This window comes from Geotrypetes seraphini, chromosome 9, assembly GCF_902459505.1.
Source record: "Geotrypetes seraphini chromosome 9, aGeoSer1.1, whole genome shotgun sequence".
NCBI classification, from domain to species: Eukaryota; Metazoa; Chordata; class Amphibia; order Gymnophiona; family Dermophiidae; genus Geotrypetes; species Geotrypetes seraphini.
In genome coordinates, this window is record NC_047092.1 from 167,024,723 (window position 1) to 167,049,566 (window position 24,844).

Consider the following 24,844-nt stretch of genomic DNA (forward strand, 5'->3'; position numbering starts at 1 on the left):
ATACCTATTCAGGCAACATCAAAAGGAGAAGAGGAGGGGAGAGGGGAGGAGGAGAGGGAGGGGGAGGTAGGAGGGGTGAGAAGAGGAGGGGGAAGTAGAAGAAGGGAGAAGTAGGGAGAGCGGTGGGAGAGGGAGATTATGTATCGAAAAGATGGGTTTTCAGTTTCTTCCGGAAGATGTAGCAGCATTCTAGAACCCCAAAGACTAGCAACATTCCATTCTACCGATCCAGGGCAAGCAGTGGCTTCCCCCATGTCTTTCTCAATAACAGACTATGAACTTTTCCTCCAGGAAATTGTCCATACACAAGAGATGCATGTGAAAATACATTAATGAGCTCAGAAACATCACTTGTTGGATAATAGCAACTAATTATTGATGCTCATATTTGTGTGCTCATCTCACCGACTCATATTCTACAAACCGTGGCGCCTAACTTCAATTGCATATATCTGAAAAGTGACCATGCCTGGGGGCATTCCAAAAAATTGGGCACTCAAAAGTTAGATCCCAGAACCTTGCTTAATGCTGTTCTATAAAGGGCGTGCTTCAAACTCAATTTCTTTGGCGTTGAAGTTTCAACACCATATATTGAATTCCCCGATGACTGTGTTTCTAGGCCTGGATATTTAGCATACCTTTCAAAATATATATATATATTAAAAATACTTACAATCCATATTCCATCATATTTCACTTTCTCGTAAAACCTCTTGCATTCATCCACCCACCATTCTTTACAAGCTGGATTGGTGTAATCTGGAAACACTGTACTTCCTGGCCACACCTGCAAGGAATAAATGGTAAACAGAATTTTGTGATCTATGTGATTGATAGCCAAAAAACAGATGTATACCTACCCCCCCCAAGACAGTGGTTTAGTGAGGGTGAGAGGCACCCCTTCCCCGCCCTCATCTTTGCCCCCCCTCTCCTTCTCCGATCCCCCTGTCGCACGCACGCCACCTGCCCTTCCCTTCCCCCACTCCTCTAGTTCTTCACTGCCATGAGCAACAAGAACGTCAATGTGCTCCTCGCGACTCCCTCGGCTCTCCCTCTGATGTTGCTTCATATGCGCGGCACCCGGGAGTGACATCAGCGGGAGAGATGACGCGGTCGCGAGGAGTACGTTGAAATTGTTACTAAGGGTGATGAACAACTAGAGTTCCTATGAGCATCGGGAGCTGTGCAGAGCATTCAGCTTGCCGGCCTGCGCTAAAAACCACTAAAGGGGGGGAGGGGTAAGTTAGGTGTCGCTAGGCATCCGTGATTAGTCCCTGTTTATAGAATCAGGCCCTATATGTATGTATTTCTGCAACATATGAATTGTTGTTTACAAAGTTACCTCTCCAACAAGCGGTGCATTACCATCGGATTCATACACCCATACTCTCTTCTCATTTCCTCTGTCATAAGTTTCATAAGTACCATTGACGAGAGGAGTGTCAGCAATAGCTGGATCCTAGTGAACATGAATTAAAACAAATATTAAGAATTTTGCAAGAGTTTTTTAAAGTTACATATTCTCAGAAAAATCAGTCTCAGTTGTATTGTTGGTGACAATTGCAAGCAGTGTCCTTAGGCCCCTCGCCGGTGCATCCCACAATGGGGCAGGCCCACCATTTTGATGGAGACAGGCCTGCCGGCCAGCCGGAAAGCGCACCCAGCTGGCTGGCCAACAATAAAGGTTAGAGGGGGGTCTGTATGGGGTCGGGTGGGGATATGAGGGGTTCTAGTAGTGGTGTGGGGGTCCGGGTGTGGGTGGAGGGTGGGTTTGAGGGGTGGCCCTGCGCTGAACTACGGAGGGGAGTAGGGGGATTCCAGCAGGAGGGATTGGGCATCCCTCCTGCCAGCGATCTATGGAAGTGTGTTGGAGGGTGCCAGACAGGAGGGATTGGGCATCCCTCCTAATGGCAATCTATCGAGGGGGTGGGGGAGGGTTCCGGCAAGATGGATTTGGCATCCCTCCTGCTGGCAATCTATAGAGGGGGTTGGGGGTTCCAGCAGGAGGGATTGGGCGTCCCCCCTGCCAGTGATCTATGGAAGGGTGTTGGAGGGTGCCAGACAGGAGGGATTGGGCATCCCTCCTGATGGCAATCTATCGAGGGGGTGGGGGAGGGTTCCGGCAAAAGGGATTGGGCATCCCTCCTGCTGCAAATCTATAGAGGGCATGGGGGTTCCAGCAGGAGGGATTGGGCATCCATCCTGCTGGTAGTATTCGCAGGGGGTGGGGATGGGTTGCCACTAAACCTTGCTGCGATAAGTTCAGTGGCAACCCGATTCTCTAACCGGCGTTTGTAACATGGCTTTCGGTTAGAGAATCGGGTTCATTTTAGGCGGGCTTAGGCGCAATTATGTATAGGATGCCCATCGGCTTCTGAGACCAGTCATCCTATACAGAATTCGGGCCTATATGTCTATGTTCTAAAAGATCAACATTAGAAGTTGCATCTCCTCCTAAGCTTATTTAGGATTTGGGGACCAGTCACCAATCTAGGTCACAAATACCTGGCAAGAACCCCCCAAAATAGAACATATTTTATGCTACTTATACTAGGAATAAGTAGTGGATTTTCCCAAGTCCATCTTAATAATGGCTTATGGACTTTTCGTTTTGGAAATTATCCAAACCATGTTTAAACCCTGATAATCCAATTGCTTTTACCACATTCTCTAGCAATGAATTTCCAAATTTAATTACACATTGAGTGACAAAATATGTACTCTGGGTTTTTTTCTTTTTAAATTTCCTACTTAGTAGCTTCATTGCATGTTCCATAGTTCTAGTATTTTTGGAAACTGGAAACAAGCAATTCACATCTACTCTTTCCACTCTACTTGGTATTTTCATAGATCTCTGTACATTGGAGGCCACCTTTTAAAGCGTCCTATAGTAGCCTGTTTAATGCCTTATAGTAAAAGGGCCCCTTAAAAATAAAGAGAGAATTAAGGACATAAGAACTGCCGCTGCTGGGTCAGACCATTGGTCCATCGTGCCCAGCAGTCCGCTCACGCGGCGGCCCTTGTGTCAAAGACCAGCGCCCTAACTGAAATTAGCCCTACCAGCGTACATTCTTGTTCAGCAGGAACTTGTCTAACTTTGTCTTGAATCCCTGGAGGGTGTGTTCCCCTATGACAGACTCCGGAAGAGCGTTCCAGTTTTCTACCACTCTCTGGGTGAAGAAGAACTTCCTTATGTTCGTAAGGAATCAATCCCCTTTCAATTTTAGAGAGTGCCCTCTCGTTCTCTCTACCTTGGAGAGGGTGAACAACCTGTCCTTATCTACTAAGTCTATTCCCTTACAAGTATAATTATGTAATGTTGTCCATGGGCATGAAGATCCTCAGCGAAAGCAGGAAGGTCCTTAAATTTCTCAAGGTCAATTGTGAAGTCTTTTTTATTTTCCATGTAGTCAATATCAGTGAACTGGACATCCTGAAAGACAATACAATTGACATTAAAAATAAAGTGATGCTCAAATCTATATGTATTTTGAGACATTGCCTCTTAAAGCAGAACAGTGGTTCTTAAATCTGTCCTGGGGGACCCCCAGCCAGTTGGGTTTTCAAGATTTCCCTAATGAGTATGCATGAAACGGATTTGCATATGATAGAGGTGACAGGCATGAAAATCTGCCTCATGCATATTCATTAGGGATATCTTGAAAACCCAACTGGCTGGGAGTCCCCCAGGACAGGTTTAAGAACCACTGAAGTAGAATATTTATTTCCATGTAGTTACAAGAATGGACTGCGGCAAATGCAATTTCCACCACCAATTTTGATAAATCATCAGAATACAGATGAATAGTTTCAAAATGTCTGATATGAAAATGCTTTTCAGTACCTTGGCTATTGTTTGACAAAAATATAAAAGCCTTTTTATTAAGTTACCTTAAGCCCTAACATATGTTTAATGCTGGAAATATGGCTTTAAAAGGACACATTCTCCCTTCTGCCTGCTGCCTACCTTTAAAGTCAGTCTTCGGCCCTAAAGGCCAGCGGCAGTCATATAGAAAGGCTGCCTGTGTCCTACACAGGGCCTTTGCGTCTGATCTGGCCTACACCTTCTGAAAGAGGAAGACACAACAAAAGAGGTGGGCCGGGTCAGAGGGAAAGGCCTAGTGCAGGCCGCATATAACCTTTCTATATGGCTGCCACTGGCCTTCAATGCCAAAGATTTATTTTAAAGGTAGGTAGTGGGTGGGTGGTGGAGAGCAGCCATATTGGGTCAGGGGAGGGGGGAGGTGAGTTGATGCTGGACTGGATGGGCAGGCGGGTACACAAGGAAGTTCCGAGGCCGCAGGTTGAGGTGTGCAAGGGGATATAATTTATTCCCCATCCCCTTTCACTCCTGTTCTCTTTCCATCCATCCTCTCCCCGCAGTAATAATTTATTTTTTTTTTCTTCTCTATCCCTGTGGGTTTCCCATCAACCCCATCCTCATGCACACCTCTAATGTAGGGCCAAAAATTCAAATAATACAAAATGGCCAAATTTATTGCCACATTAGAAAACAAAGCTGAATTTGACGTTTTATTTTTTAGGTACTTACATATGGTAATCCAACTGCTCTGTTCCGCTCTAAAACTTGTTTCACTTCATCCAGAGACTGGTAACCCCAACGACTTATCTGGAATCCTAGAGACCAATAAGCAGGCATCATTGGTCTTCCAATAAGCTGAAAGACAATGCATAAAAATCCATTATAATTAAACTACGTCTGGATTTTAAATCCCCAAAATCTTAAGAGTCAAGATTAAAGAATTTTGCATACGTCATACAAAAGATGAATATTATTTTGAGTAGGCCTGGGGCCAGTTATTTTTCTATTTGTGGGACACGTGGAGGGATATTTTTTTAAGTTGCCTAGGTTCAGAGGTCAAATAACTGCTTAAATGAAGCTTGTTTTATAAAGATATGAGCACATAAACAGGACTGTGAAACCCTGAGTGAATTTTTGCATTGGCATACCCTTCCCCCCTCCCTTGATCTATTATCTCCCCCCTCTATCTCAAGTCTTCCTCCCTAATGTTGGTGATAAAGGACACCAAAATATTGACTCCCAATCCAGCATCTCTCCTTCCCCACATGCAGAGGGGAAGGAAGAGAGAGGGAGAGATGCCAGACTGGTGTTTTGGAGCCCTTTATCACCGATGCTTTGGGTCAGGGCCTCATCTGGCTCATAGGTTGAGCCAGTCCTGTATATAAGCACCAATTTGTCTTTCTAAAACACTAAGGGAAACTGGGACCAAGTGTAAATGTTAGCACATAACATACATGTGTACAAGTATATTATGAAGCATTTGCATTTCTTAGGGTCAACAGACATCTGGGAAAACCTAGATATGTCCTCTTTTTAGAGGACTGTCCGGGTTCCCAGATGGACTTTCCAAAACTCAGCAGTTTGTCCAGGTTTTGTAAAGCCCCAAACTCTGGCCTTGTCTGGAGGGCCTCACACGCATCCACAGATGCTGGAGGCCCTCCAGACACAGCTTGGAGATCGGGAAAAAGAGAAGCGGCTTTTGGGGGCATGGCTGGAGGCAGAATGGGGAGGGGCTGGAGGTGGGAACAGGATGGAGCATGAGATGGACTGGGGCAGGGCTGAGGCAGAACAAGGCAGAGCTAGGGAGCCGAACAGGGCGGGGCCATACATCCGGGTTTGTCCATCTTTAAATCTGGTAATCCTAGCATTTCTGATCCACCAAAACTCGGCTACAGAACACAGCAACAGGAAGATTGCATAAAAATACATTCCTTCATTGCACTTACCCCTGTCACCATTTGGGTAATTTTATGACAGCCAAATTAGTAGAATAAAAAGGCCTTTATAAAATTTGAACACCCAAAGTTGTGCATGATCCTTAGCTCCAATTGCAAACAAATTAGATAATGAGTCATTAACAATCAATGACTGGCTGTTAATAATCAATCAATTAGTAACATTGGATGAATGGATTATGCCCCTGGAAACCCTATATTTGAGTGAACCTTTTTTCCCCCTATTTGGGGGGGGAAAAGGTTAGTTTGGTTTATTTCCGGACCGGTTCATATTTGAGTATAAACGGTACATGTATATTTTCTTGGCCAAGTATTTGGTTAATGATAATGTAGATGTGTATCTGCTTCTTTTCTTGCTATTAGATGTGCAGTTGAATTTACTTCCCATTTTGTCCTTAATTTAGGCATCTACATTTCAAATACAAAACGCCTTGTCCTTTCCTTCCCCAGAAAAGCCTACCCTCAGTCTGGGTAAATGTATATACACCTAAGTATTTCTATGCATTAGGGAAATGTGCAAAGGAACTTTTTTGTTTATTTTCAGTTTAGAGTTTGGTTTTTTTTCCCAGACTTTGTTTGTTTCACACATTCATTTTAATAATAGCTTTTTTTTTTACAAACGTTAGAACATTTTAACATACACTAATAGACTTATGGTACATTAATTCATAGCTTGATGAGCTTTAAATCAGTTTAGCGCTTATAAAAAAAATTTTAAGGGTTTCTAATGAACCGAATGCACACTAACAATTTGGCATTCCTACTATATACCAAGCAGAAAATGTTATGAAAGCACGTTTCCATGGAAATGCTTCTGAAAATTACCTTCTAAAAGTAACCCTGCAGTTTGGAGCCTCTGTTTTTGTGTGGATGCCCATGGAGGGTAAAACAGTGTGTGTGCTCTTTCCAACCGATGTTCCTTCTCTGACCTATTCCTTCCGGGAATGGATCTTCAAATTGCTAAAAGTAGCTACCGGTAAATTATGGAAACTAGCAAGCACATCGTAACTGGGAAGATGAGAATGGTTTTCTTCTCACTTCCCCTCCTTTGCAAGTCAAAATGTAGGGTGAGTAGTGGTGAGCTTGCAGAAGCCAGCCTGTTCTATTTATTTATTTAAAAATGTATATATTGCATATTAACTATTTCCTGCACGCCAAAGTTTTGCTACGCAGCGCGAGAGTAAGCCGGCATCAACGGCTGGTCGCCTCTTTTCTGTCGCCGTGTTTCCTGCACGTCGCTCAGCAGCTAGCGAGAACACTCGCCTAGACACTTTTTAAAACAAATGCACGAGCTCCGCTAGCCAATGAAATGAATGAACGGGGAAGCTGGTCTGGCGCCGTCGGCTGGTCCGGGTTCTGAAAAGCCGTCCGGACCCCAGACATGTCCTCAAAAGAACGACAGGTCCAGGGAAATCTGGACATCTGTTAACCCTACCTACGGTCACCTAAATCCCGCTCCACCCTTAAAGCACCAAGGCGTAAGGTGCCATTAGGTGTCCTGCTGTAGACACGATTCCAGTGCCTATACTGTAGACACCACCCGGAGCTTTAGGAGAGGGGGTAACGTGAGTATAGCGGCTTTCCTGGAATTATGCTCAGGTAGGATGCAATGGTTTGGCCCAGATGTTATTTTTTTAATCATTATTATTAGTAGAAGCAGTAGTATTTTGGGCAAAAGCTGCAGCTACTTTTTAATTCGGCAAATTGCCCCTGAAATGTAAATACATTGGGAACAAATTTTTTTTTAAAATCCACCTTGTAAATGACACAGGAATCTAAACGGAGTGGCCTAGTGGTTAGCGCTACAGCTTCAGCACCCTGAGGTTGTGGGTTCAAACCCTGCACTGCTCAATCCTCCATTGCCCCGCCAGGATAGATAGGGAAAAATGCTTGAGTACCTGAATAAATTCATGTAAACCTTCTTTCTGACATCAATTCTGACGTCGAAGAGGACGTTCTAGGCCAGCCGATTGCTGCCTGGCTGGCCCAGAACGTTCTCTCCGACGTCACAATTGACATCGGAAAGAAGACTTCCTGTCGGCTTTAGCAGCAGCAGCAGGGTGGTAAGATAGCAGCCAACTCGGGGAAAGGAAGGAAGGAGGCTTTGTTTTTTTTTTGGAGCGGCAGGGAGGGAAGGAGGTAGGCAGGCAAGCAGGCTGGCTTTGGCAAGGGAGGGAGGGAGGGAGAGAGGTAGACAGGCAGGCAGGCTGGCTTCGGGGGTGGGGGTGGGGGTGGGACAAAGTGTGGAAGGCAGTGAGAGGGACATAGGAAGGAGGCACTGGGGGCACTAAAGACATGGGAAGGAGGCACTGGGGGCACTAAAGAAAGGAAGGGGCACTAAGAACATGGGAAGGAGGCACTGGGGGCACTAAAGACATGGGAAGGAGGCACTGGGGGCACTAAAGACAGGAAGGGGCACTAAGAACATGGGAAGGAGACACTGGGGGCACTAAAGACATGGGAAGGAGGCACTGGGGGCACTAAAGACAGGAAGGGGCACTAAGGACATGGGAAGGAGACACTGGGGGCACTAAAGACATGGGAAGGAGGCACTGGGGGCACTAAAGACAGGAAGGGGCACTAAGAACATGGGAAGGAGGCACTGGGGGTACTAAAGACATGGGAAGGAAGCACTGGGGGCACTAAGGACATGGGAAGAAGGCACTGGGGGCACTAAGGACATAGGAAGGAAAGAGGGAGTGACAATTCTTGGGCCTGAGTGCAGAAAGAAAGAAATGAAAGAAAGGATACATAGACAGAAGGAAACACAACCAGAGACTCATGAAATCACCAGACAGCAAAGGTAGGAAAAATGATTTTATTTTCAATTTAGTGATCAAAACGTGTCAGTTTTGAGAATTTATATCCGCTGTCTATATTTTGCACTATATTTGTCTATTTTTCTATAGTTACTGAGGTGGCCGAGCTCGCGGAGATGGGGCGGAAACGGGGTTTTTAAATTGTAGTCCTAGTAGTTTGCCGGTCCACAAAATAATTATTTTATTTCTGCCGGTCCACGGGCGTAAAAAGGTTGAAAAACACTGATCTAAGTGGTTTACATACAGGTACTTCAAGCATTTTCCCTACCTGTCCCGGTGGGCTGACAATCTATCTAACGTACCTGGGGCTACGGAGGATTGAGTGACTTGCCCAGGATCACAAGGAGCAGCGTGGAATTTGAACCCACAACCCCAGGGTGCTGAGGCTGTAGCTTCAACCACTGCGCCACACACTCCTCCGTACTGCTCCTTGTAACCCCGGGCAAGCCGCTAAATCCTCCATTGCCCAAGGTGTGTTAGATAGATTGTGAGCCCACCAGGACAGAGAGGGAAAAATGACTGAGTACCGGATTGTAAGCCGCCTAGAGAACCTTGATAGGCGGCTTATTTTTTTTATTTATTTTTAATATTTATATACCGTCTAAACCTAGACAGTTTCCATACAAACATACACAATAAGAATTAAAAATAGACGAGATAAGCCACATCTTAAAACTAAATAGTAGCCGCCTAAATAAATACCACTTTGAACCGAAAGGTATTGGTGGAATAGAAATCTGTAATGTAATGTGAATACCTAAATAAATAAATTATATATATATATAATTATTATTATTATTATTTTTGCCCACAAACCCCTAAAACACACAGAGTACTGAATATGGTAAAAGTCTGTGCTAGACATACTGTTAAATATTCTTGAACTACATTTTCCGGAGATGTTCCTAAGAAGACGTAGAAATCCAGAATTCCTCCAATTGTTGTATAAGTCACTGCTGGAGCTGGTTGAATAGTAACTTCTACATAGGTGACAAGAAAGAAACAGGTCAAAACCACATGAAAAAATTACACTTCCCCTCCCCTCTTTTTACTAAGACCGACAGCATGGGCCAGTGCGGTAAATGTTTAGACCAGGGGTGTCCCTGGGCCGCATTGGCCAAAAAAAAATGTTTCTGGAGCCACACGAACGCGCAAATGCTGCAGCAAGATAGAGGAGGGAGCCGGCAAGGCGGTAAACACCCGGGGGCAGCAGAGGAAAACACTGCATCGCCCTCGACCGGGACCGCACAAAATACTTCACTGGGCCGCATTCGGCCCTCGGGCCGCAGGTTGGACACCCCTGGTTTATCATAGGAATTCAATGGGCATCAGAGCATTTGCTGCAAGGCACTCGGCTGTGTGGCTTAGTAAAAGGGAGCCAAAGTGACATAGATAACAATGTGGGCTACCATGGAGATAGAACAGTGTTTTTCAACCTTTTTATACCTATGGACCGGCAGAAATAAAAGAATTATTCTGTGGACCGGCATTGGTCCGTGGACCGGCGGTTGAAGAACACTGGGCTAAATCGTAGGCCAGACCCCGCCCATCTCTACCCAATCTCTACACCAGACCCCGCCCCCATAATAGTTCTAATTGCACATTGCACGTCCCGTGCCTCATCTGGAAGCCTTCCCCCTGACGTTGCAACATCAGAGAGAATGCTTCCGGTTCAGGCGCAGGATGCCCGTAGGAGCCGCTGCCCATGGCTTTGTGCACTGAATCAGTTAGGAAGAGGGAGCTGGCTCGAAGATAACGCCGCATTGATCGCACCGTGGACCGGCGGTTGAAGAACACTGTTTTGGGCCTGATGCACGTGCTGGCTCTGTGGACCAGCAGGAAATTTCTGTGGACCGGCACTGGTCCATGGACCGGTGGTTGAAGAACACTGAGATAGACTACTTTGCCTCTAGCTTGTGCTGCTTTAGCACAGGTCCCATTTTTTTACAATGATCCTATTTACTAATAACTGGGTTTATCAATACAATAACACGTCACAACAGTAGCCCAAGCGCCTGTGCCCACTATAAGGAACACTGAGTCTGTAGAATTCTGTGATGCATGGTCAAGCCGTAAGCCCCAGGTTATTATGCCATTATACAGATCCATGGTGAGACCCCATCTGGAATACTGTGTGCAGTTATGGAGGCCGCATTATCAAAAGGATGTGCGGAGAGTTGAGTCGGTTCAGTGAATGGCCACCAGAATGGTTTCAGGACTCAAGGATCTTCCGTATGAGGAACGGCTGGATAAGTTGCAGCTATACTCACTCGAAGAACGCAGAGAGAGGGGAGGTATGATCGAGACGTTCAAATATGTCACGGGCCGTAACTAGGTGGAAGAAGATCTCTTTTTTCTTAAAGGACCCACGGCGACAAGAGGGCATCCGTGGAAAATCATGGGTGGGAAATTTCATGGCGATATCAGAAAATATTTTTTCACCGAAAGGGTGGTTGATCGCTGGAATAATCTTCCACAACAGGTAATTGAGGCCAGCAGCGTGCCAGATTTTAAGAAAAGATGGGATTGGCATGTTGGGTCTCTTCATGGAGGTAGATAGGGGGTGGGTCTTTGGTATGGGCAGACTGGATGGGCCGTGGCCCTTTTCTGCCGTCATTTTCTATGTTTCTAAGCTAGTCTACACAAAGAAAGGCATATTCTCCATGGTACGAGCTTATTTGGAGTGTTGCGTTCAATTCTGGTCTCCTTATCTCAAGAAAGATATAGCGGCGCTAGAAAAGGTTCAAAGAAGAGCGACCAAGATGGTAAAGGGGATGGAACTCCTCTCGTATGAGGAAAGACTAAAACGGTTAGGGCTCTTCAGCTTGGAAAAGAGACGGCTGAGGGGAGATAGGATTGAAGTCTACAAAATCCTGAGCGAAGTAGAACGGGTACAAGTGGATCGATTTTTCACTCTGTCAAACATTACAAAGACTAGGGGACACTCGATGAAGTTACTGGGAAATACTCTTAAAACCAATAGGAGGAATTTTTTTTTTTTTAATAATTTTGAATACTTTACAATATCCAACAATTCAAAAGAAAAAAGGATATCACATAAAATAATACATAATCAAATCATACATACAAAGCTCCTTTCAAGCCCACATTAATGGGGAGTATATCTTGCTATTTCTAATAAAATAAAGTTCAAGAAATATAAAGGATAGTGATTCTTGGTTCATATTTATGAACCCTGAGTCATTCCTTAATCTGGGATACTGTTATATTAATTCCCCTCATATTTCTCAGTAAGGTGAAACAAATCTCATTTCTATTTCTTTTCTCTTGCAATTAAGGATTGTTGTAATTGTATTGGATCCCAAAAAGAATATTCAATATCTAGTAGTTTGATCATACATTTACAGGGAAATTTCAGGTAGAAGGATGCATCCAGTGTCAACACTCTATCCTTCAATTTCAAAAATTATTTCCTCCTCAACTGTGTGGTTCTGGATACATCTGGAAAAATCCTGACCAAATCCCCACAAAATTTTGTTAACCTATTTTTGAAATAAAGTCTCATTATCAACATTTTGCCCATGGAAATTTTTTTTTTTCAATCAGAGAATAGTTAAGCAATAAAAACCCAGTCAAAATAAGGTGCGGACCTTACACGGTTGTGTCTCGGTTAGAATTGCCTTCCTCAGGGGTCCAGGATATGAAAACCACACACTTGATAATGCATAAAATGAATCCCTTAATTTTCATGTTTTTTTTTCCTGCTCACTTTTCATTTGATAATAACATCTAACATCACGACATATGTCGCTGACATTTTCACATATCAGTGCAAATAAATACCCATCCCTGTCCTCAATATGACCCACTATCTCTACAGATTTATTATTTATATCTAAAGTACAACCCCAACCCCTCAAGAAAAAGAGATGCAAATTTACTGAGGCCCTCTTTTTACAAAGGCGCGCTAAGCATTTTAGCGCAGCTTTAGCGCATGCTAAATCAATGCATGCGCTAACCGCTAACGCGTCCATAAGATAATATGCACGCATTAACGTGTGTTTAGCGTGCGATAATATTTAGCATGCGCTATAAAGCTTAGCGCACCTTTGTGAAAGAGGGGGTAAGGGTAAAATGGTTCCTATTTCGTCTTGATATTTATGGTTGGTAGTAGAAAAGAATGAGCAAAGGCAGTAAGATTTGGAGACATAGATCCTTCTCACCCATTGCATTACTATTCAATAAGAAAACGCCAAATGCAGAACCAGAATTATCTTCTAGACACAAGAAAAAGGTCTGGGCTCCATACAAGTTATGCATATCCTACAAAAATACAAAAAACAAGACAGCACATAGTAAGCTCAACCAAAATTATATTAGAAAAGCATTAGCATTGCACTGGAGTATAGCAAAGACGAGAAAGGAAAACAAAACCATTAGGAAATAGTTGAGAGATTGTTGTGGCGGTAAATTTTTGCTGACTTGACACCTTTTTTTTTTTTTTAAAATCACATGCTGTGATGGACCAATCACAATCTGTGTTATTGATTTGTGGACTGTTCACTATCCAGATATTATTCTGGCAGTTTTTCCTTTTGTTTGCTGAATTTACAGTGTCCATAAAAGTCAGATTTAACTCACTTAGCTCAGTAAGGAGCCCCTAATAATAATGAGCTGCTCTACAGAATATAGCAGTGCATCACCTCATGAAATAAGAGTGCACATCACAAAAATAACGTACAAAAAAGTTTCACGTGCAAAAGAGGATTTTGACATGCTCCTCACACAGTAAAGATGGAAGTTATGAGGGTAGTTTGAAGAGTTTGTTTAAAAAAAACAACCAAGTTAAATAATGTCGTCTCCATCGAGGGCTATACGCTTACCATCCTCCCCTTTTACAAAACCGCGCTTAGCGTTTTTAGAACTGGTCTCAGAGGTAACAGCTCTGACATTCATATAATTCTATGAACATCGGAGCTGTTACCGTCGTAGTCGGCGCTAAAAACTGCACTATGGTTTTGTAAAAGGGGGGTTCGTCCAGCGAGTTTCCAGTTTTGTCCTAAGCTATTTTTCCTACGATACGAAAAAATTGGAAACTCGCTGGACTAAGGTGCAAATTCTATAAGAAGCGCCCAAAAGTTAGGCGCGATTCAAGTAAAATTGGCTTCCGTTTAGTGGATCACGCTGAGCGGCACCTATTTTGGAGGCGCCCAATAAATAGGCCAGCTCTAGACGCAACTAAAAGTTAGGCGGCCTTCTAAGCGTTTAAGCACGCTTAAGACCAGTCATTCTGCAACAATGTGCCTAACACGTAGCCACGCCCGCGCCTAACACGTAGCCACGCCCACGCCTAACGTACATAGCACCTATTTTTTTGAAGGCCGCCTAAATTTTTAGAGGCGCCTTATTGCAGAATCGCTCTTTCTTGATAGGCGCCTAAGTTTCAATTATTGCTGATAAAAAAGCTTAATGGAGCTTGTTAATCAATTTAGATAGGCGCCTATCTAACTGGTCGCCTCCAAAATAGGTGCCTAACATTAGGTGCTGGTTACAGAATTTGGGCCTAAGTGTATAGCTAAGGTGACCATACATCCCGTTTTGAATGGGACAGTCCCGTTTTCAGATCTCCTGTCTCGCTGTCCCCACAGACAGCTTCGGGACGCTGAAATGTCCCATTTTCAGGGACAGCGTCCCAAAGCTGTGCTCAGGGACAACGGGACAGGTGATCACTTACTGTCCCTCCCTGCCGCAAAAAAAAAAAAAGAAAAGCCTCCCCATCTTTCCCCCTGTCTGTTGCTCTTACCGCCCAGCCGCTACAGCTGCTAAACCCGACAGGAAGTCTTCTTTCCGACGTCAATTCTGACGTCAGAGAAGACGTTCTGGGCCAGCTAATCGCCTTGACATCTTTAAACCCCCTCCCAAATATAAATGATAATTAACATTTTCTCTGTGTATAGTGTGCTTTGTAGTTTTTTAAAATTTTATGGTTACCATTATGAATTAATAAGATATGTGTTCATGAAAAATGAATGGAAGAAATTGGGGGCGGGATTGGGGGTGGGGCTAGGGTGGGGTTGGGGTGGGGCTAGGGCGGGGTTGGGGCAGGGCTAGGGCGGGATTGGGGGTGAGACTGACAATTAATAGATGTCCCCTTTTGATGAAAAAAATAAATGGTCACGTTATGTACAGCCCTCAATGGGGACTACTTTCCTTAACTTGTTTTTTCACCAAACCTTTCAAACCACCCTTGTACTAAGCTGCCAGAAAAAAAAAAATAAATACAGATTCATTTATCACAGAATTCATTGAAGGGGGAAGTTAAAATCACCTTTTACCGCACCTTGATTTACTGCAGTACTCAGCAACCAGTAGTGTAACAGTTTTGCAGGTTAACTAGAACTGGTAAATAACTAGGTGCCATCTCAAAAATATTGCTATTTTAGCAGCCCAGAGCATTAGGCTGCCAAGTTATAGCCTGATGCTCCTGTCCATCACGATCTCAAGCCCCGCCCCCCAATGCATATCCCCCCTACCTAATGCTCCTCCCTCAATCAAGCCCATGAGGAAAACCCCCCCACCTTCCACCCCTCAAAAATTCCAGAGACCTCCTCCGCCCACCCCCACAAGGTCCCAGCTCAAGCCCCTTCCCCCACAAGGTCCCAGCACGAGGGGGGAGCTTAGACCCCCCACAAGGTCCAAGCTCCCCCTTCCCCCACCACATGCTGTTAGGTGCCATTGACTCGTGTTCGAGTCCTAGCGACTTGATGAATTGCGGATCTAAAAAGAAATTGGTTTTGTGCTAGTCCGGAAAGGTCCTCCCCATATCCCTAAAGGAGCAGTTTATCTGGGATGTCTTCTTTTGCATTACTATTACTATTCACTATTTTATTGCATTTACAACGTCTCCCCGTCTCCCCCCCCCCCCTCTTAGATCATCATCCTTCTAAATTAATTTCAGCAGTTTGAAGGAGATGCATGAACTAATACTTACACCATTGGGAAACCAATCCCTTGTAAAGATGGGCCATGTTTTCCAGTTTACATCATGCTTGAACTGCCTGTGAACGTGTTCCCCCAAGCCATAGATGTTGGCACTGGGTAGTTTGATGGAAAGTTGTAAATACTGGTCCGCATAGTGAAGTGGTCCAATAGTCGTGTCAAACCTGATGAAACAAAAAAGAACCTCAGAGTCTACTGGAAAAATCAATCTCAAAACCCCCCAAATTTAGTCAAACATTTACATGCAGGATCAGGTCCAACTTCCCTTTCCGTTTTATGCAAAGCAGTGCACTTATCACACAGTTAACACAAAAATTAACGTGGAGTACATGTAAAGCCTGGGTGGCAAATTTAGGGGGTGTACCCTGTGTTTGCCCTGCCTTTACTGCACAGGGCAGTCAGTTAACACAGCACGAGCGCTGCATTAGGTAAGGTGCTAGACAGCATAGGTCTTCTTGTGCTAGCCACCGCAGTGTGTACCCAGGAAAGTTGTATTTATTTAAAATTTGATGAATCGCTTAATCAGTCTTCTAAGTATAGTGTGCCATTGCCGCCCTCCCTTCCCCCTGCAGCTCCATTCCCTCCTGCATCACAGCCCCCTCTCTCCCAACATAATAACTGTCAGCCCCAAACCTTCTGACACTCCAAGTAGAGAATGACACGGTGACAAAATTCATCACCGTTCCCGTCCCCATGGATAACCGCGAGAAATAATCCCATGTCATTTTCTAGTGTCTATTTCAGCCTCAGTCCTTCTACACCAGCATTCTTCAAAGCAAAGCTTGCGGGTCAGTGGTTGTGGCCATTCATACTCTGATTCTTCCCTCTCTCCTTAAAGAATGACATGAAGATGGTTTCCCGCAGTTTTCCGCGGGGACGGGAACGGTAATGAATTTTGTCACCGTGTCATTCTCTACTTGGAGTGTCAGAAGGATTGGGGCTGCCAGTTATTATGTTGGGAGAGAGGGGGCTGTGATGCAGGAGGGAATGGAGCTGCAGGGGGAAGGGAGTGATCACAACTACCAGCTATGCTCCCTCTCCCAATCTCCTAATATCATAGCTGTATCTCTAATTCCCCTCCTATCACTGCCAGCCCCAATACCCCTCCCTTCTAAATACCTCCCCCCCCTCATTATGTTATACCACCTTTATCAGCCTGACACTCCTTCTGACCCCCATCCATCCCTAGTAACTATTGAGAGTCTTCCAGGTGGTCCAGTGGTATCCGGGTGTCAGCCGAGCCCCTCTGCTGCCTCCCAGTACTCCACCAGGAAACAAAATAGCTGTCATGGCCCCTAGTGATTCTATCATCTTGTGGCACTTACATAGGGTTAGGGTTTCCCCAGACATATCCTCCTTTTGAAGACTTATCCAGGGATCTGGACGGCTTTTCAAAACCCGGCATTTTGTCCAGAGTTTTGGGGGTTATTTTTTGAAAGTTTAAACTTTATTAATTTTTCAAACCAACAAAAGTACAGAACAATATATATATATACAATCATTAATCCACCACAGTAAGCACTTATAATCTGTCAATAATAATACATAAAGAATAACCTCCTCCCTTCCTTTCTATAACCTGTAGACATAGAACATAACAAAGCAAAGATACCCCCCCCCCAACCTCCCACCCTTCCCTGGATGTGTGTGTAATTCCACAAAAAACTAAAGATAAAAGACAATTATAAGAAGTAATAAAAGATGTCAATGGGCCCCAAATCAAATTAAATAATGTGCTATGCCCCAACATATCAGCATACCTGTGGCAGAGGCATAAATTTGCCTACCAAAAAGGAAACTTAAGGCGATCGCAATTTTTTCAATTACGAGTAACCATCTGTATGGCCACCCAGGTCATAATAAGGAGTAGCTAGCTTCTTTATCCGGGTTTTGAAAAGCTTTCCTTCATGTAGGAGGGCATCCGCACATGCGCGGATGTCCTGTCCGACGAGAGAAGGCAGTGGGGTGAGTGAGGAGGGGGTGGGATTGGAGGCGGGGCTTGGGGGGGCTTGGGGGCATGGCAGGGTGGAACCGGAGCATGATGGGGCGGGGATGGGAGGGATGGATTGGTCGGGGGGGGGGGGGGGCGGGTCTAGGGGGTCAGGGTTTTCTGGATGGAAAATCTGGTAACCCTACACTTAACAAAGCCTATGAAGCATTCACTCTTCTTTAAGATTAAGGCTGGCAAGGAGGTAGGGGCAGGTTATGAAGTGGAGAGAGGAGATGGTGAACATAGTGGAGGATAGGGAAGGGAAGGGGAGATAAGATACTGGCCAACTGAGTGTGGGGGCACTGAGGCCAACTGAGGGAGGAGGAGCTGAGGGCGTAAGATGCTGGCCACCATGGAGGAAGCGATAGAGAGGGGGTAAGAAGATACAGAACTATGGAGGAAGAGGATAGGGTTTCAGCTACCCCTGAGAGGGAGCACGGCTGGTGGCTTGCCTAAAGCATCAGACATTTGGGGGTCAGTCCTATCTGCACAGACCATCTTTATCTGATCACATTTACAAACTGCCATAAAGTTACTTACAAGATTTTTGAATTTGACTTTCTGATCACTTTGAGGCCAAACGGTTGCTCAGTAAGTTTAACAATGTAGTTTGGATTAGAAGCGGCTGGCCCATTAAATGGTGCTATATTCTCATGCACAACTTCATATCTTTTTGCATTAGGATCGGTAATCTAAACACAACAAAAATCATTAAAATCAATAGAATTTTGACTAGTGGTTGGGAGTCTGTAATAATCTGTTTCTCTCAGTGAGGCACTTTTTTTTTTTTTTTGTAAATCTTTATTGAGTTTCCACACTACAATTGTGCAAACAACAATTGATATATATACAGTGGTGCCTCGCATAACGGACGCCTCACACAGCGAACGCTGCGCATAACGAACTTTTTGTCTTGCTCCCTATAACGAACTTCGTTTCACACAACGAAGTCGCCCGAGGGGCCCGGGGGGGGGGCGGAACTACTCTCGCCGCTTCCTAATGTGAGCCGGGAACAGCAGCACCCTCCTGTCTGAATGCAGTGTTCCATCATCTCCCTCCACCTTACCTTAGATGCCGAGTTTTCCGGCTTTCTTTTTCGGCCAGCCACACACTTTCAAAGAGCAGCACATGCGCGCATGCTCTGTTGTTCAATCTTCTCCTCTGACGCAACCGGAAACCGGAAGTTGCAGGAGAGGAGAACATTGATCAACTCCAGCAGCTGCGCGTGCACAGCTTTTTGAAAGCGTGCGGCTGGGTGAAAAAGAAAGCTGGCAAACTCTGCATATAAGGTGAGGTGGAGGGAGGGAAATGTAGGGCTGCAGAACGAATTATTTTGTTTTACATGTATTCTTATGGGAAAACGCGTTTCACACAACGAACTTTTCGCATAACAAACTTGCTCCTGGAACGAATTAAGTTTGTTGTGTGAGGCACCACTGTATTATATTACAAGAAAAGCACATTAAACTTACAGACATTAATGAGCAATTATTTTCCCCCACCCCCCACCAAATATTCAGAAAAAGTAAATATCTTCAAAAAAAACCTCCCCAAATCAAATTCCAATACAAAATCCTTCCCCCCTCCTACCCACCCTGGATGTGTATGTTTAAAGGTCAATAAAATAAAATCAGTGATCATTCCTTGCAGAATTTAGTCAATGGCTCCCAAACATCCATAAATTTCCTGTAGCGTCCCTGTTGTATGGCCATCAAGCATTCCATTTTAAAAGAATAACAAAGAGATTCCCACCAGAAACTGTAATTTAACCTATCCCAGTTCTTCCAATTTTTTATAATAAGTTGTATTTCAACCACTGTCATTATAAAGAGAAGTTTGTTATTCCGAGCACATATTTGACTTTTAGCTCTCATTAACATACCAAATAGGATGGTATCATATGTCAATGCCACTGGATTTTCCAATATATTATTCACTTGATCCCAGATAGATCTCCAAAATGTAAGTATCAAGGGACAATAGTATAGTAAATGATCCAAAGTCCCAGCTTCGAGATGACAGTTCCAGCATCTATTAGACTTTGAACTATCTAATTTCTGTACTTGAACTGGGGTCCAAAATGCTCTATGTATATTAAAAAAAAAACGTTTGTCTCATAGATGCAGACACCGTACATCTCATCCTCCAAGTCCAGATTTGTGGCCATTGAGACACAGTAATCTGATGCTTTATCTCAATGCTCCAAATGTCACGAAGACCAGTTTTTGGTTTCTTATTCAAAAATCCAGAAATTAATTTATACCACTGAGAGGCCTGGTGACCCAGGAAATCCACTTTTCATTTTCACCAAATAATTTAACAAGAGTGCTGTAATTTATAGCTAAAGAGACATATGATCAAGAAACTGTTTTATTTTACTTTTGTGATTATGATAAACATACCGAGGGCCTCAAAATAGTACCTGGCGGGCTGCGAGTTTGAGACCACTGCTATAGGCTAAGGCTCTTTACACCTGCATTGTGATGTTATAGAACTTTATGGTTATGGAAACAGTAACATGATGGCAGATAAAGGCCAAATGGCTCAACCAGAGCATCCACTATCTCCTCCTCTCCCTATTGGCTAAGGCTCTTAACATTTGCATATCATCTTCCTATAGGCCAATGGTCTCAAACTCCAACCCTTTGCAGGGCCACATTTTGGATTTGTAGGTACTTGGAGGGCCTCAGAAAAAAATAATGTCTTATTAAAGAAATGACAATTTTGCACGAGGTAAAACTCTTTATAGTTTATCAGTCTTTCCTTTTGGCTAAGTCTTAATAATAATATTATAATTTATAGCTAAAGAAACATATGATCAAGAAACAGTTTTATTTTACTTTTGTGATTATGAAAAACAGACCGAGGGCCTCAAAATAGTACCTAACGGGCCACATGTGGCCCCCCTGGGCCGCGAGTTTGAGACCACTGACTTAGAGGGAACAGTGGAAGAGTATCTTTCACACCCCTGCAGACTCAACCAGCAAATCACTGATTCAATTAAACACTAGAATTTAGAAATATTCTGAAATAGCCATTTAGACAAAATTTAAAAAGTTAAAATGTTAGCACAACATTTAAAATTACAAACATTTTTTTAAGGTCATAGATTTTGAGGCTGATGCACAAAACTATGAAGCCACTTCACGCAAAAGTAAGGCATTGCTTCGACTTTGGTGTGCTAAACCCTAACATGAGTTTAGCATACCAAAAAAGGTTTATTGCAGGACATTCTAAAGCATCTGTCAGTAATTTTCCTGTTTTCATGCAGTAAGTATGCCCTTTGCCTCTGGTTGAGCCAATTAGCAACCTATGGAACTCTGTAAGTCAAAGTGCTTTGAAAACGAGCCCCAACCTGTAGTAGGCCGTAAGGAGGCGGAGTTACATTCACAGGGAAACAAATTTTATTTCAGAACCCGATAAGGCCCATGTTTTGGCAAAAGCCTGGGTCAGGGGTCAAAATATAGTCCTCAGTATATAAACTCTTCCATCAAAAGCAGTCAAACTTTGTTCCATCTACGGCCTACTACACTTTACACAAGTTAAATGACATCCACCTATCTGACATGTTAGGGTGTATTTCTCAGTGTCACTCATACAACTTTGGTGCAGGTGCTGGGGATGTTGTTTCATGCGTGGCCCACTAATGAGCTATCTTGGATTGAGTTACAAAGGTGTTAGATGGAGGAGGATTTTGTAGATCATAAAGTACTGTGACCTCTGCTAAAAGATTTCTAAGGCATGACCAAGGGCTTGGACTTCATGAGGGCTCATAGTCCTCAGAAAGTACAGGTAACGTCTGGCAGCATTGAGTGTAACAGCTTGCTACTTGATATCCAATCGTGGACAGACTCCTTGCAAAGTAGTTCATGGGATTTGGGACATCATGTGCCCTTGAATTGCCCTGCTATTTTCTCCACTTCCCACCTCAAGGGAAGAAGAATCCAAAAGAGAAGTGTAGGTTGGAAGAATTCCTCCCTTTAAGCCCTCCTCCACCTACAGTTCTGCCTGTGGGTGATGCTGTTTCACTAGGACATTTTCAATACTGAAGAACCTGTCTGTCCCTAGTGATTGAAAACACAGTATTGAGGCAGCAATGTAGTTGCTCAGCTTAGAGTTCAGGCAGCTAGGATAAATTGTATTGCTGATTCAGGAGGAAGGAGCGGCCTAGGGTTGGGTTACCAGATTTTACATTGTAAAATTCAGACCCATGACCCCACCCCCAGGCCCTCCCTGTTCTACCCAGCCCCGCCCTGTTTTACCCAAGTCACGCCCCATTCTGCCCCAGCCCCGCCCACCACCATCTCTTCCTGTGCTCGGAGCTGCATCGGGAGGGCATCTGCTCATGCACGCGATGTGATGCGATGATGTCACACGCATGCGGAGAGGCCCTCCCGAAGCAGTCCCGAGTTGGAAGCTTTTCAAAACCCGGACAAAGTGCCGGGTTTTGAAAAGCCGTCCGGATGCCCAGACAGTCCTGTATAAAGAGGACATGTCCGGGTAAATCCAGATGTTTGGTAACCCTAGCCTAATGGTTAGAGCTACAGCCACAATCAAAGAAAATTGACCCCAAGATATCCAGAGAGGAAAAAATCCAGGAGAAACAAAAAGAACACTGTGGAGTGACTTTATTAAAAATGGACTTTATTAAAAATGTCAAAGTTCCAAAAGTACAATAAGGCAATCCACATAAAAATAAAATGATCCGCATAAAAAAAACCTAGTCCGCTGAAAGCGTAGGACCCAAGCGGTTTTCTTACGAGTTTCCACATATCAGCTTTTCCACGTATCTACCACCTGATGTCAGAGAAAGGGCGGGACCGCCGGAAGAGGAAGCAGCGCAGGCGCAGGGCTCACAGAAGGGCCGGGACCGCCAAGAGGAAGCAGCAGGACACCGGTAGGAGCTTCTACATGATGGGGGCAGGGGGGGGTTGGGAGGCTGTGGGGGTGCAAGCAGTCCTTCAGGGTGGGGGTGCGGGTGCGGGTGGGAGTGCGTGCGAGGGGTCCTTCGGGGTGGGGGTGTGAGCGGTCCTGCGGGGTGAATCGGACGTCGGGGGGGGGAACGATGTAAAAAAAAAATTTATACAACGCGCTCACACGTATAACACGCAAGGTTATGCACGGTTTGTAAAATCGTGTATAACGCGCGCGTTATATGCATGAAAATACGGTAACTAAAACTTCAACCTTTATATCAATCAATTAAATTTGTCTTTGTGTTTGTTGACTCAGGACTGAGAAGTCTGAGACTTGGGTCGGTTAGGGCAATCCATCTTAATGAAATGAACAATGTAATAATAAATGGTGACAGCCCAACCTACCTGAACAACTGCCTCATCCAAACTACATCAACTAGACATAGGAAAACCCACACTCCATTCACGCACCTTCCTATCAAAGAAGTCAAACGGAAAAAAACTATATGATGGCCTCCTGGCCACACAAGCTGCAAAACTCGACAACCAAATCTCCAATCTACTGATTATGACCCCAGACTACAAAACATTCAGAAAAGAAATAAAGACCCTACTTTTCAAGAAATTCCTGCAAACGACTTAATACCGCTAGCTCCTTCCCACCTCCCAATACCACTTCCCAATACCTTCCCAATTCCCCAAAGCAACTTCAGCCACTCTTTTATCTCCTCTACAAATTACCAGATATCTTCTTCTTGTAATATGTTTTTGTAATTTTTTTGTAATCCGCCTTGAATCGCAAGGCAAAGGCGGAACAGAAATCTCTAATGTAATGTAACGCAATAATAACTCGGGGGTCCTTTTATCAAGCTGCGGTAGGGGTTTAACGCGCATAATACCGTGTGTTAAACCGCCTGCCGCGCTAGCCGCTAACGCCTGCATTGAGCAGGCATTAAGTTTTTTAGCCAGCCCGCGGGGGTTAGCGCGTGATGAAATGTTAGCGGGGGTTAGCGCGTGATGAAATGTTAGCGGGGGTTAGCGCGGCTTGATAAAAGGACCCCATGATGTAATAAAGATCATTTTCATGACGTACATTTTACAATCATGCCAAATCACCTAATATCAAAACAGTTTTCGCTGGTAATATTAATGGAAAAAAAAAACCAACGCCAGTAAAAACAAACCTTGAAATGGAAGCGGTTTTCTGTCTGCAATTCCGCTGTAAGGAGGACCTCATTAATATCATTTCCAAATACAGAAGGTGTAGGTATCCTGACTAAGCGAGCTTCAAATCCTTGAAAGTCAAAATCAAAGGTCTTATTTTATGTTTCTTTAAAATAATCATTCAAACTATCTATCATATAAACATCTCTGAGTATCTATTTGCTTACCTTTTGGGGTTGAATTTTGCCCTCCCTGCACATTATACCCATAATTTTTGGGAAAGAAACACCACGGCGCATTTGTTTCATTGAATGGACTCCAGCAGCAACCACGGAGCTCGCACAGGGCCTATTCAAGCAAAAACATCAAAGATGAGAGGTATTACAGAAAGCTCATTTTCCCCTGTTTATAAAAACAGGGAAAAATGGCATTAGATAAAGACCATATGGGCCATCCGTTCATCCTTACTATCTACTCTCCCTTAGAGATTGTTCCGTGCTTCCTTGAATGTGTTTGTAGTCTTCACCTCTGCTATCTCTACCGGGGAAGCTGTTCCAAGCATTTCCTGAGTCTGTCCAAATTCATCTCCATCCTATGCTCCCAAATTTTAGAGTTTCCTTTCAATTGAAAGAGCTATGCATTATGAGGGGCATATTTTTTTTTTTAAAAACACATCTAAGTCTTTACAATATTTAGTCAATGGCTCCCACCCCTCCATAAAATAATGAATAATTTAATTTATTTTATTATATAAACAAGGAAGGTATACATCCTGGGGGATGGGGTAAGGGAAGGGAATGGAATGGAATGGAATTTTATGATTTTTATGAATGGTTTCATGAAGGTTTGATTTATTGATTGTATATTTGATGGGGGGGAAGTTACTTTTTTGTAGTAATATTTGAAAGTTCGCTGCACTTATTTTACAATTGTACATATATGTGATTTATTTATGGCGCATTTATAGTTTAAAAATCAATAAAAAACATTTTAAAAAACCGTCTAAGTCCATTTTGGGCCTAGAATTCAAGTCACTCAAAGTCGGCAGCGTCTAAAGTCCATTCTTGGAAAAATGTAAAAAATAATTTTTTTTTCGAGAATCATCTGCTTCTACATCCAGCCGTTTGATTGTCCAAACCGCCAAGTTGTCTATCTTTATATCTCATTCTCGTCCCAAAAATCATCCAAAGCAAAAACGCCTAGAACAAGACATTTTG

At 43.8% G+C, this 24,844-nt stretch overlaps 1 protein-coding gene across 4 annotated transcripts in view; it reads right to left on the reverse strand.

Moving 5' to 3' along the window:
- SI (sucrase-isomaltase) overlaps positions 1 to 24,844 on the reverse strand; it is a 179,169-nt gene that overhangs the window by 116,258 nt on the left and 38,067 nt on the right. For 2 of the 4 annotated variants that reach the window (XM_033957601.1, XM_033957603.1), the window contains exons 4-13: positions 23,855 to 23,975; positions 23,648 to 23,757; positions 18,088 to 18,239; positions 15,550 to 15,721; positions 12,782 to 12,881; positions 9,465 to 9,577; positions 4,553 to 4,678; positions 3,302 to 3,433; positions 1,343 to 1,459; positions 674 to 787 (exon numbers count right to left, since the gene is read on the reverse strand). In XM_033957601.1, coding sequence (XP_033813492.1) covers positions 674 to 787; positions 1,343 to 1,459; positions 3,302 to 3,433; positions 4,553 to 4,678; positions 9,465 to 9,577; positions 12,782 to 12,881; positions 15,550 to 15,721; positions 18,088 to 18,239; positions 23,648 to 23,757; positions 23,855 to 23,975 — 1,257 coding nt within the window. Of the gene's footprint in view, positions 1 to 673; positions 788 to 1,342; positions 1,460 to 3,301; positions 3,434 to 4,552; positions 4,679 to 9,464; positions 9,578 to 12,781; positions 12,882 to 15,549; positions 15,722 to 18,087; positions 18,240 to 23,647; positions 23,758 to 23,854; positions 23,976 to 24,844 lie in introns of those variants that run through there. The other 2 variants (XM_033957604.1, XM_033957605.1) reach the window with 2 other exon arrangements.